General features: G+C 32.8%; 1 protein-coding gene across 2 annotated transcripts in view; it reads right to left on the bottom strand.

Annotated features, from left to right (window-relative positions):
• The window catches only part of CSMD1 (CUB and Sushi multiple domains 1), a 2,624,761-nt gene that overhangs the window by 321,504 nt on the left and 2,289,439 nt on the right, over positions 1-13,818 (bottom strand). For both annotated transcript variants that reach the window (XM_056823354.1, XM_007476228.3), the window contains exon 41: positions 4,636-4,845. In XM_056823354.1, the coding sequence (XP_056679332.1) occupies positions 4,636-4,845 (210 nt within the window). The remainder of the gene's footprint in view (positions 1-4,635; positions 4,846-13,818) is intronic.

Below are 13,818 nucleotides of genomic sequence, written 5' to 3' on the forward strand. Positions count from 1 at the left end.
TCAAATTGTGAACCTGACTTACTTTTTAACTGAAACTAAAATCATCCCAGGGAGTGTGGAGAGACATAACTCATTTTTAATTGCTCACTACAATGACAAGTTCTGTAATCCCCAAACCTCCAGGTAATTTTGCATTTTGATAATGATAATGATGGATTAATAAAGTTAGATATCACCTGGAGTGTAACGCAATCAGAATAATAGAAAACTATGTAAGATGAAATAGGAGAGCTAGGGACTTTTGAAAACAGAATAATTAAAATTTTCCATCTTTAACAGACTTTGAATTTTCTGTTACTATCTTGATATTTTATGACACATAATTTATGATATAGTGGAAACAGCAGAAAGCCACTTGAAATTCATTACTCTAATTTTAAGTTTTATAAAAATGCTAGAAACTGATAAGGAAGTAGCATAATGGAATAGAAAGAACAACTCTGAAGCTGGGGACATGGGTTCAAGTCCAACCTCTGACATGTACTAGTTGTCTTATCACATTAAGCTATGTAAATGTGTACAAGGCACTTAACCTCAGCTCACCAAGCAACTCTGTGACCATGAATTACAGACACACTGTAAGTGTAAGTGTAGTAGGTGAGTGCAGTGTAAGAAGGAAGAAATTGTCTCTCAGAACTTCCCCACACTGATGAAATCATGTTTTAATGCTTAAAAATAAATATGTAAATATTAATATCAAAGAAGATATGACCATAAAAAACATTATATTTAACAAAGCAGCTAGGTAGCATGATGAATGGAGCAATGGGTGTGGAGTCAATTTGAGTTTGAATCTGGCTTCATATACTTTCTAGTTGGGTGACTGGGAAGATCATTTGACCTGTGACTGCCTCAATTTCCTTATCTGTAAGATATTAGCTCCAATTTCCCAGAATTATTAAGAATATTAAATGAAATAATATTTGTAAAGACTTCACAAACCCTAAAGTGCTATATAAGTGCTAGCTATAATTATTAATAAAATGTCTCATAAGAATAAGGAAGGAGACATTAGTATTAAAAACAAGCATGATTTAATGTTTTCAAAATACAAAACATTATCACATTTTGGTCCCACAACAGTTCTAATGAAGTAGACACAAGAAGTATATAGGACTGTATTAAGTAAACTCCAAGTGTGGGAATCCCCTACATTACTTACATCAGCAACTTTTCCATAAATTGGTGTCTTAAGTGTTTAGAGCAATGAGAGATTAAGTGATTTGTTCAAGGTAACACAATAGGTAGTATATCAGAAGAATAACTTCATCCTATGTCTTCCTAACATCAATGCTAGCTTGCTATCCCCTGTCCATTCAGTCTCTCATTAGATATGTGGTATCACCCTCATTTTACAGATGGGAAAGCTAGAGGTCAAAGGTAAAGCAACTCATCTATGGTCAAATAACCTATAAAGGTAGTGGCAGGAGGATTTGAACCCCAATCTTCCTATCTAAATCCAAATCCACCATTCTCCCTACTACATCATCCTGCATTTAGATCTATCGATTTCCAATAAATGCTAAAGTGAAATTTTTAAATGTCATGTGAATAAAAATGGTCCTCTTCATAAATAATATATTTTCATAAGGACTCAGTTGAAAATATTTTCTGTGCACACACATTTGCTTTCCAGTTTGTTTGCTGTAGAATATGGCCTAACAATTCTTTTGTTCATCAAAACCCTACATTTTCTATTTGCACAGGTTTTATTCTAGAAATTTTATATTATGACAGCCACATCCACTTGTAACATTTTTGACCTTTATATAGACATAAATAAATGACAGGAATTTAAGTAGCAGGTATACAGCATATATATCAGCTGAATGACAAGAATTCTTTTTGTGATTTATGGAACTTTTCATGACTTATTAATTAGATCCTTAACTTATAAATCACAAGTATGGCTTATAAATTTTGATGTGACCTACAAATCAGTGCAAAGGTGTCACTTTGCCAATTCATAAATAAACTGTATAAATGGCAAACACTGATAAACTATCTAACTAAACCTGAAAATGTATACTTTCAACAGTTCTGACACTGTACAATAAAGTAGAATACTTTAAATTAATCATCATGTGCTTTACCTTCTTATATATTTACTTATACTTTAATGCTGTGTTAAACTAATTGCTTGGAATGGAAATAATTAATATTGTTATGCAAACAAAGGATAGAAAGTTGAATTCCTTAAAATTAGGTTAAGATAATTTTCAAAATATTCTATCAACCAACAAATTCTCTGATCTCTACAAGATACCTAACTGGAGTAAACTGTGTTTTTGTTTTTTAACAGATTTGCTTATAAAATTGGTATTAATAACCTTATCCAGAAAAAAGTCAACATAAATAAAATAACATTTATTTGGTAAAAGAAGTATAGGAATGAAAGATTTTATACAAGGAGGAAAAGATTTTTTAAACACTTAAGGATGTCACACATATGGAAACCTGCCCTTGTGTTTTAAAATGAAATGTTAAATTCATAAGAATGATAGCTGCATACTAAGTTGGGAAGAGTCTTTTGAATAACCACTCATCAATGCCAACCTATCAATAGTGTCCCAGAGGTTTATGTTAGGTGGGCAATTATCAAAACTGTGTCTGGTGAATTAGAGGGTAATATGATGAATTTGTTTACTGATTTGGCAAATAGGAAAATTTGGTATTGCATAAAAACAATTAAAATAATCCCCAAATAAAAATTTTAAAAATTATTTATTGCTAATAAAAATCACAACAGTCAACAGACTCAAAGGCATGTTAGTAAGCTTGGGGATGGACAAGTAGTCAAACACAAAATGGCTATTCAGGGTCACTTTAAGTCCTCAGATTAAGCACTGGCCAGTCATATTTCAGTTTTTATGCCCTTCCAGTATTAGGTTCCATATGTATTTTAAATATTGTAGAGAAAATGGCATATAGACATCAACAAAGATGAATAAAAGGATTAATGAATAAAAATCATAGGACTTGAGAAAAATGGTAAAATGCATGTTTCCTAGAAAATGTAGTGTTATACCATAAATAGTGACCAATTACTTCCTCATCTGACAGGAAAAGTGACTAAAGGGAAATGGGTTTACATAATCTTAAAAGAGATATTATACTAAAGAAAGTTGTATAAGTTATTTTGAATTGAACTTATCAGAAGTTTAGGGGTTGTTCTTGTTCTACTTCCATCCCAGTGTTATTGTGAGGAAAGAACTTTATGAAACCAAATTCCATGGATTTTTGCATTATCACTATTTTTACTCCACATTTTAATGATTTTAGATGTTAATATAGTTCAATTGTTAAAGCTGAATGGCTAAAGTTGAAGAAAGAGGAATAGTATCTATTCTGTCTAAAATCTGTAATATTCTCTTTTTTATAGACAAATATGAACTTTGACCACTTAGAATTCATTATATATTTGCTTACATATATATATAATTTTAATAAATCATTTTTCATTGCTCTTTTTTAAAAAATCAGTATAAGGTAAACCGTATAGTCCCTAAATTTAGAGTTAATTTTTAGCTTAATAAAGATCTTAAGTACTGTATTCCTTGCTACTGTACTTCCAAGGTTATTCTACTAATATATAAGTATTTATAAAACATTTACCATCTGCGGGGCACTGTGCTACCAAACTTGATTATTTAAATTTCATATTTATCACACTAGTTTTGACATTTTCCCTTCAGTACATTTTAAAAAATTTAGGAAAGGCTGAAAAAATGTCTTTTTAGTGAGAGTAAAATCACAATTACATTCCCCACTGCTTGTCAATATTAATGAATAATTTCCGTATTGCTGTCAGATGTAGTTCTATTAAATAGATACATAAATAAACAAAAGGGAAAATAAATAACATTCACTTAGCAAGGATTATTAGAACATGATTTTAATGTATTTTTAGCCTGATTTTAGACAAAGAATGGTACTGTAGTTAGTGTGTTTGATTTGGAATAAGGAAAACCTGAATTCAATTTCTACTTCAAAAATATTACTGGGTGTATACCTCTTGGCCAAGATGTTTACTTTCCCTGACTCAATTTCCTGATTGGTAAAATGAAGCATTTAATTCATAAGGTTATTATGAGCATTAAATGATATAATTTCACAAAGTGCTTTGCAAACCTTAGAGAACCATTTAAATATATTGCCATCATTTTTAGTATTTTAAAAATCATAATTTAACCTTGAAGTAAATAATTATTACCTATTACTGAAAGAGATATCCTATGACCCTCTTTTATACTCTGGCATACCTTAATCTATTTTACTTGTGATATTGAGAAACTAAAGTAGCAGAACAAAATACTGAGAGACCAAGGGCTTCAGGATGCAGGGTTGCAGCCTCAAAGAGAAACAGAATCTACAAAAGATTTATGGAGGAAATGCCTTTAGATGCTCAGGACTGACAACAAGACTTTGAAAATGATAATGATGATAATCATTTAAGTGTACATATGTGTATCTGTGCACATTATAAGTATGTTAACCTTTGACATAAACACAGCAGCTTTACTTTCATATAGTTATAATTTAACAAAACTTGTAAAACAGATTTTTTTTTATTAGCTAAAAGAATAGATGTTTGGAACATGAGGTGAGGAGACTTTTGAATCAGTTATTTCTTACCTTGATAAGCAAGTTTGAATCCTTGCCTGTTTTGAGAATGATCACTATAAAAATGGATCAACGTTTCATGTGTTGTGCTTAGCAAGGCAGATGGGATATCAGTTCCACTAAACTGGCCAATCATAGGACTGGTATGAAAAGGTCCATTTTGTATTTCAAGATAGTCATGATTAGCTTCAGTAGAAAAATTCATAAATTGAATATGTGCACCTGTAAAAAAGAGAATGTAAAATCAGTAAATATAATATAAAACATAAAAATGTTTAGTCTCTAAAATATGCACCAGGAAACTGCCAACCACCTATATGCTTCATATATTTATGTTCTTATGCAAAAATAAATATATACATATGTGTATAAAAACCTTACACATTTGCAGATAGAAATGGCTGAAAGTTAGTGAATACATTGTCGGAAAAACAGAAATCCTTAAAGACCATTCAAATGCTACTAAAATCAATGCATTATTAGTTATGCAAATGTTTTAGTTACCTCAATTTGCATTAAACATTACAAATAAAAATAATGTTTTTATTTTTCAGGCTTTCAGAAGTTCACAAGCTAAAAGGCAAAATCATTTGAAAATCTTTCCTTGGTTATAACATTCAGTCAACTATATTAGAACAGTTCAGCAACATACAAAAGAAATTCCAATGCGTTTAGTGTTTCTGACTGTCTGCATGAAGTGTTCTGTGCTAACCTGAAATTGTATAATTTCACATTAAATTTCCAAATTCTTTAATTTTCTGAAGCTTAAGACTCAGATTAGATCAACTGACAAAGGACTAAATTGAAAAATAGCTTTTTCTCCCATACATAATTCCTTTTGAAGATTAGAGACTTAATTTTATTCTTTTAGACTTGTTACACCTGTCAAATAATAGAAGTTGAGTGGAACAGACAATATGTTTGCAGTTCTCATTATATTTCATAAGCTTGTTGACTACTGACTATATCGAGAAATATTCAGTTAAAGCATTCTGAGTAGAAACCTAGATTTCACACACACACAAAAAAAAGCTTAATGGAAGGAGAAGCAAGAAGTCCTATTTGAAAAGTTTAATTGGAAGAAAAATAAATAAAAGAAAAATGTTCATTGGAATATAAGTGACTGGTAAAGAAAACACACAGACACAGTAGGACAAATGATGGATGCATGTGGAACAGTAGCAGCTCACTCAGGAATGTAACATAGAATTGAAAAGCATGCCTGTTACAAACAAAAAAGAAAGGTAGGCTTTGAAAACTGACTTGCAACTTAAAATCAATGTAACTGGGAAGTCACTGTTGTTATCTGAATCTTAGTTGCTATATTGATAGCATTAGACTAATTTATTTCCTCATCTAAAATATTACAATTCCTAACAGTTGATATTACTATACCACATTAAGAAAACTGAGAGTTATAAATTTAAACAACTTCCTCATAGTTACATAGCCATTAATTATCAGACTGAAGATTTGAACCCTAGTTTCCAGACAAGTTCATAGTTTTTTTTTTCCTATTGTACATCATTACTTTTTAAAATTTGTCACAAGAACAATGAATTAGGAGCAGATTATCTGTATAGAAATACTTTTTTCACATTAAAATTTAATTAAAAAAAACAATTATAGGACAAGATAAAAAGATGGAGAAAATTTTTCTTTAGTGTCCAATGGCTCAGGATGAAGCCAAAGAAAAGAAAAGGGAAGGGGAAAATCTCTTAGCAATTCTAATCATCATTATCATAATAAAGAAAAACATTATTATTTGTTTATAGTACAATTTAAGAGTTTTTTCTTCTTCCTTGGAACCAAAAATATGGAGAAAAATCAATTATTACTTTGAATTTACTTATACTTCATAAATTTAATACATTTTAATGGACAAATGAGTCCTCAATCAAATAGTAAGAGCACTCTGCCTCAACTTTCAGAATTTTCAGTTGGTCATTATGAAAGAGAATTCAAATTCTATGTTTATTTTTAATCAATCAGCAACATTTAATTTAATCAATCAGGAATTTAAAGTACCCCTACTTAACAAGTCACTAAGTAAGAGAGTTCACAAATTACTTACTAGAGAAAGCTCACACCTCCAAAGGCCACAAGCACTGCCCCACCCTGGGCAGTACTAGGCAAATTGAAAGGCTGTGAAGAGGGGGAGAGACAGGAAGTGACTTGGGAAAAAAAGGGGGGGGGTAAAAAAGGAGAGATGGAACATCGTCTGGGTCTTTTTCCTAGATTCATTCTGCATTGATGAGCTGAGCTGAAAGGGAGATTCTTGGAGGCAGTCACCTTTTTCTGGACTCAAGCTTTCTGTGCTAGAAAGGCTTGCTGGGTGAGTGGCTGCAGCTTGCATTGGTGGAATCCTTGCTGAAGGACTCCTGGCTTAAGAGACTACTACAACTCCCACATGGAGAGCGGGACTTGAGGGAGCCCTTCCTGGATGGTGAACTGGACTTCTTAGGACAGCTATTATAGAGTAGCTAGCTAGGCAATATTTCCTATTTTTCCCTACATCTCTTTTTTTTACTATATCTCTATTAAACTAAATTGTTAAGAGCTAATAATAGGCTCTAACTTAAGAGGTTTGGTTTTTTTTTGTATAAACGGTGATAACAATTCAATTATTTTAATTCTTTTATTTAGTCAAACCCATTCTAAATCTTATATTTATAAAATATTACATGCAAGACAACATGTATGTGTGTGCATAAATACATATATATTTGTATCTGCATTAAATTTTTATCTTTGTTCTTATATGTGTGCATATTATATATGTGTGTGTATATGTATATATACACACAAATTTATTTAACTGTGCATTGGGATATATGTGTGTATGTGTTTTTCTCTTTTGGAACAAATCTTTATAATTTTGTTCAATTTTATTCAATTCAATTTAGTTTAATGTTCTATAGACTACCTTTTAGAATGTGTATGGGAATTGAAGTCTATTTGTGTCAAAACATGCTCTTTGCCCAAAATAAAAGGCAACTTTCAGTAACAGGCAAATTTTTTCTCAATTTCAACATGTTTGTCAGCCTCAGAAAAAATAATTATGACAATATTAAAAAAGACAGTAATAGAAGCTCTCTTGGATTCCTAACTTTTCAGCACTGCACATGATAGAAAAATGAGACAACCAATTACAACAGTAGATATCAAATCCCTCCAAAACCCCTCTCACCCACTTCCATCTTTTGCTTAATTGAAAAAGCATTTTTTTCCTAATGTTTTGTGTTTTTATGGTAGCATAACCCATCCCATATCACTGAGAAAATTTTGTCAGTAACAAGTGCCCAGGTTGAAATAATCAAATTCAATTTGGAGTAACCACCACTAAATGACTTTCTAAAATCTGTAGTCAGCTGAGCAACTTAAATACACTTAGTGATTCTTCCTTATCCCAGTGTGAGCAACAGCCAGATCTGTTGTTAGACTGAATGACAGTGAAAACATCCTATCCAGGATAGGATGGTGAAGATCCAGTGTTCAGAGTCAGAATGGGAGAGAAATTTCAAAGAAAAGAAAGGAAACAGCACTTATTAAATGCCTACTATGTACCTGGAACTGTCAAGTGCTTCATAATAATATCAGTTATGATGATCAAAATAACCCCAGGAAGTAGGTCACGTTATAATCTTCATACCACAGTTAAGGAAACTGAGACAAAGAGAGGTTAAGTGACTTGCTCAAGGTTATATAGCTAAGTAAGTGTCTGAGGCCAAGGCCAGATTAAACTCAGGTCTTCCTGACTCTAGGTCCAGTACTGCAACCAATGCACAGAATACAGAAAAGACTTTATAAGAGATAGAAAGCTTTAAAAATATTTCTGAATGTGAATAAGCACTGGAATGGCCTGGTGCATAATGGTATAAAGAGAACTAACTTTTGAGTTATAAAGCCTGTATTAAAATACTAGTTCTAGTTTTCTGTAACCTTAGATAGGGAAATTTAAGAACAAGATCCCTAACATTTAGATCTTTTCAAAGAAGAATTTGGGCTACCTCTAAGTGATGTACTTCCCCTCCTTGGAGTTCTATAAATAAGAATTTTCTTTATTTGCAGAGCCTGGATGATCACTGGCTAGAGATATCATAAAAGGAATTCCTTTTATTTGTCAGTTGATTAAAATTGCCAATGAAGTCTCTTCTAACTATATATTTTTTGTGATTCTGTAACATTTCCTCAGTCTCAAGTTTCTTTATATATAAAATAAGGATGTTGAATTAGATTATCTTTGTGGTTCCTTTCAGTTGTAATACTTTATTTCTTCAGAGGTTTATTCTAAAAATCTCCTACCATTGACTTATTTTTCCTTCTTCAAAAATGGAAACATGACAGGACAAAATGTATAAACTTGGTGCTAATTTGCAGCAGCAACTAGAATGTCAAACTGTACAATTAGCATATTCAGACCATTTTCTCTCACCTTCTGAATAAAAACAACATTTGGCAAAAATGCTTTAAAATGCAACAGTAAGCCAGAGCTCATTCTGAGTAAGTGTAAATGCAGTCTTAGCAAGATATAACGTACTCAGATTCAGGGGGAATGAAAATATTCAGGTCAAGTCTTAGAAATATAAGAAATAGTCAAAATATCTATTGCTTAATTTCCCCTACACTGGAAATTGAAAACAAATCATAGTCGTTGACTGTCAGTTGCCAAGATGGCCCAGTAAAAAATTCTTGTAGCTTGCCAACCATCCTCCAAATGACCACAGAAAAATCAAAGATCCTTAAAACAAATTCTGATGTGGGAAAACCAACAGAAGAAGGCGTAAAGTAGTCAAGTGGAGAGAGCAAGGAGGAAGGAGGACTCATCTCACTGGAGAATGAGGAGGAGTACTAAACAAACCTCTGTGGAATTCAAGTGTAACACAGAGCAAGTGTCAGGGAAAAAGAGCAGAGATGTCTTGCTCTAGCCTCGGGAGGGAAAGAATGCAAACCATTGCAAAACTTAAAAGGTAGCAGAGGGAAGAAAGCAGACTGGCATAGTCCAGTCAGATCAGAGGCCAGGTGTGACCCAGGACAGGCAGCAGCTGGAGGAACTCTTCCCAACAAGGTTTAGCCTCAGTGGGATTGGGCAGAATCCAATTCAACCTGCTGAACTAAATAGTTGCAAACCTCCACAAAGCAGGCCAACCAGGCCTCTTCTACAAAGTGCTCAATCTGGAACTGACAGATGAATACACAGACACAATACAAGTATGGGATACTACTCCCTCCACCCCAAGAAGACAGCTAATCTTCAGCATGTAGACAATATCAAGGGGGGGGGGGAATAACCCCCAAATGAGCAAAAGGCAGAGACAAAGCTGAAATTAGAAAACTAGTTCAACAAGAGAGATGACCAAAATGCAACCTCAAAAGATGATAACAATACAAAAATGAAAATACATGAACCCTTAAAGGAAAATGAAAGAATATATTTACAAAATACAATAAAGATATTTTCAATCAAAGGGAGAGATCCATGCACAAATAACTAGATTATAATGCAAAATACCAGGATCTTGTTTTTCTTGTATCTTGTTAACCTCACTCTTACCACAGTACCAGGCACAATAAGTATTCAATAAATAGTTCTTGTTTGAAAGCACCAAGGATAGATCCAGACAGTATTATTAAAAATGAGGTTAGGAAGAAATCCTTTCAGCCAGTAAGAATGAGGAATATCATTAAGACAGACACTTTAGTCAAGCCTTTCTGTTTTTCAGTATGAAGTATTCTTTTTGAAGTCTTTTATACCACTTCTTTTGAAGAAGTTATTGTTGAAACTGAGCTGCAACCTAGTACACAGTCTTTTTTTTTGTTATTCTTTTTTTAATTTTCAACTGTCTTTCTAATATTTGTTTCAACTCCACCTCTGATTCTCCAAACTTTTTTTTTTCTCTCATCAGTTTATTCAACATGGAAGATCATTTCACCCCATTATTCTTCTTAACTTGGAAGAAGTTTCTACCTCAACTGCTCTCTTACACTGGAAGCTCTCTCCTTCCCTGTGACCTCTGTCTCTGATTGGTTAATTTTCTGCCAAAACTCCATTTTAAAGAAATTGAGATGTGTTTCTAATATGTTGGATTATTTCTATTTCTGGGTTTTGAATTGAGGCTAAGACTTATCCCTCAAATCTCCTACCTCCTTCCTCTGTTCCTAGAGAATTCAAGGAATGCTCCTACCCTTGAGGATCTGCCATTGTAAGGTAATAAAAATTGAGACTATGTGTTCTCTTGCCTGATAAATAAAAAACAGATTAGGACAGGTTTGTCTGAGAGCAGCAAGAAAGAGTCCTTGAACCTTGCATTGAAAAGTGTTGAACAAAATTAGTCATTACTGGACAGAATCTGATTTCTTCTTTTGGATAGTGGAACCTAGGAGCAGGCATATGATTTTCTATTATCAATACAGGATTTGGGGAGAGAATGATGGGCCACTTCATTGGTTATTTACCAGATAAAAATATCTTGGAATATCTAGGGAAGAGCTGAATTATAGACTTCCAAAATTGTATTTAGTGACCTGCAAGGCTGAATTTCTTTGTCTTTGATCACCAAAAGATTACTAACCAAATTAATTGTTGATTATTGATAACCTGATCAATAAACTGATTTTCTTATCCAGAACCTCATCTCTTAGAATTTTTAATCATCACAAAAGTGAATAGGCCAGCCATGTTCACTGTTTCATTCTTTGTTCCTAATTATCCAGCATTCTTTCTTCACCATGATGAAGCCATCTTCTCACCATGGAAGATGATTATACTCAGGAGCCATTCAGCATAGAAGTCCACTCTGCTCAGTAGTCTTCTCATCATGGAAGATGCCTCATTCCCCCAGATCCCTTCCTTAGATTGGTTACTTCTCAAAAGCTCCATTTTAAGTGTCCAGGACAACCATGTTCCCAAGCTTTGAGAAGAGCTTGGTACTCTATCTTCCAACCCACAAAAGAGAACAAAAAGGAAGCTGAAGGAGGTAGAGTTCATTAAAACTAGAGTTACAAATTAGGGTGAGTTTAGAAGTGATGAGCTTACTTGGGAGGGGCATCTTGAAATGGAAACCCGGCAAGGCACAAGTGCAAAGGCTCTCCTGATCCACTTCTTCTCTAGTCAGACATTCACTGACTCGTAAACATTATGATTATTTGTATGTACTTTGAATATACTTATATATTTATTTTTGTCTTCCACTATAGAATATGAGTTCATTGAGGTAAAAAATTGCTTAACTTTTCTATTTGTATCTCGAGTGTGTCACCTTTTATCTGTGAATTTTAGATTTACTCCACCCTGCTTAGTCTTTAGAATTCTAGTAACCAAGAATGTATACACCCCCACTTAAGGATTATCTGTAGGGGAGGATGGTCTGTGACCTGCATGTGCTAGCAAGTGACAAATCAGAAAAAATTGATCCCTGAGCTGTCCTAAGCCAAGCGTAAGCCACCATTGGTACATGTGAGACACAGGAAGTGATGTAAAGAACTGTCTATTTTGCATCACTTCCTCTCTCTGTCTCTCTCTTGGAGAGGTTGGGTTCTCTCTGCGGCATTGGGAGATTACTTGACGTTGGGAGCTCTGGGCAGTGTTTTGGCATGCTTGTGGTTTTTGGTTCTGTGGCATGGTTTAGGTGAGGCGTCTTCCCTGAGCGACAACCACTAATATAATATATTCAGTCAAAAACCCTAATTTTAGCCCTAACATATCTTACACATATTATGTACAATAAAGTGTTTGCTGTTGATTGTTGACTATTTGCCAGGTGTATTTTAAAGGTATGAGACTGGATTTCATTGTCTCTAAAGTATCTTCTAAATATGAGATTATGTGATTCTAAATTCCTTAATTGTATAAATGGGAAAATTGATGACAAAGATGAGACATGATTTACCTATAGTCAAATAGTCTATTATTGACAACTGGGCCTTAAATTTCAATTTAGTGATTCCTGTGCTCTTTTTATTGCCCCCAAATTAATTTTTTAATCTTTGTTGTCATTAAAATTGTTTCCTTCCAAACATGTTTTATTGAATTACCTGCCAAGAAAGGAAAGAGAAAAAAACATCTCTAATAAAGTTACTATCCTCATATTCAACATGTTACTGCAATTACTAAATTTTAACCTTTGCAATTAACTGAGAATAATAATAGCTAGAATTTATTTACCATTCAATGTTTGCATAGCATTGTATAAGTTAATTCATTAGATACTCACAACAATCCTATAAAGTAGGTGCTTTTATTATTCCCATTTTACTGATGAGGAAACTGAGAAGACATAGGTTGAAGGGTCCACACAGCTGTAAAGTTCTAAGGCAGGATTTAATCACAGATCTTCCTGATGCAAAGTTGATATTTGTAGGACAATTTTGTGAAGGACTGATCAGTGTTTTTCAGTATGTAATATCTTCTTCTTGGATCACAGACTTGGAGCTTAAAAAAAAAACCTTAGGAAATCTGCATCTCTTTATTACTACATTGTTGATGCCTAATGATGTGTCTGGATGAGTTAAATTTTTATTTCAATCCTGTGGCTTCCAATGAATTTCTACTGATTTTAAATTTTGTATATATATATTTAATTTCTTAATATTTATAGGGATGAGAAAAAAATTACTTTTTTGAATTCCTGTAATAGAAATGGCCTCTATTTTCTTGTTCTATAACCTTTAAATTTTCTTTTTATGTTTTTCCCTCTCATTTTTGTCTTCATTGCTTATAAAACACATATTTTTTCTAGTTGAGCAATTTGCTAGACTTGTGATTTTTCTTTCTTTATTACCCACACTACTGTATTCTTTAGCAAAATAATTCCCTTTTTGTAAATTAACTATTTAGAAATTTATTTACAAAAATATAAACAGAATTATTTTAAATTATCCCTAAGATCTGCAATTGTGTTCATCTCCTTCCAAATTTGATCTTGTTTTATTTTTATGTGTCAATTTTATCTTTAATTTCCTCAATATATTTTGTCTATTTCCTTTTGCAAATTCAGGGGATTATATCTTTCTTTTTGATGTTATTGATGGGACTATTTCACTATATGATTCTTCTAGCATTGTTGCTTCTGGTTCTTTTATCTCATAATATATTGTTGTTCTGTACTTGGCCTTTTTGATGCTTGTTAAATTTCTTTGAATCATTTACTTTTTTTTCTTATGAGGATTTCTGATAGTTTTAAAGTTTCTTTGGAA

This window comes from Monodelphis domestica, chromosome 1 (assembly GCF_027887165.1).
Source record: "Monodelphis domestica isolate mMonDom1 chromosome 1, mMonDom1.pri, whole genome shotgun sequence".
Classification (NCBI taxonomy): Eukaryota; Metazoa; Chordata; class Mammalia; order Didelphimorphia; family Didelphidae; genus Monodelphis; species Monodelphis domestica.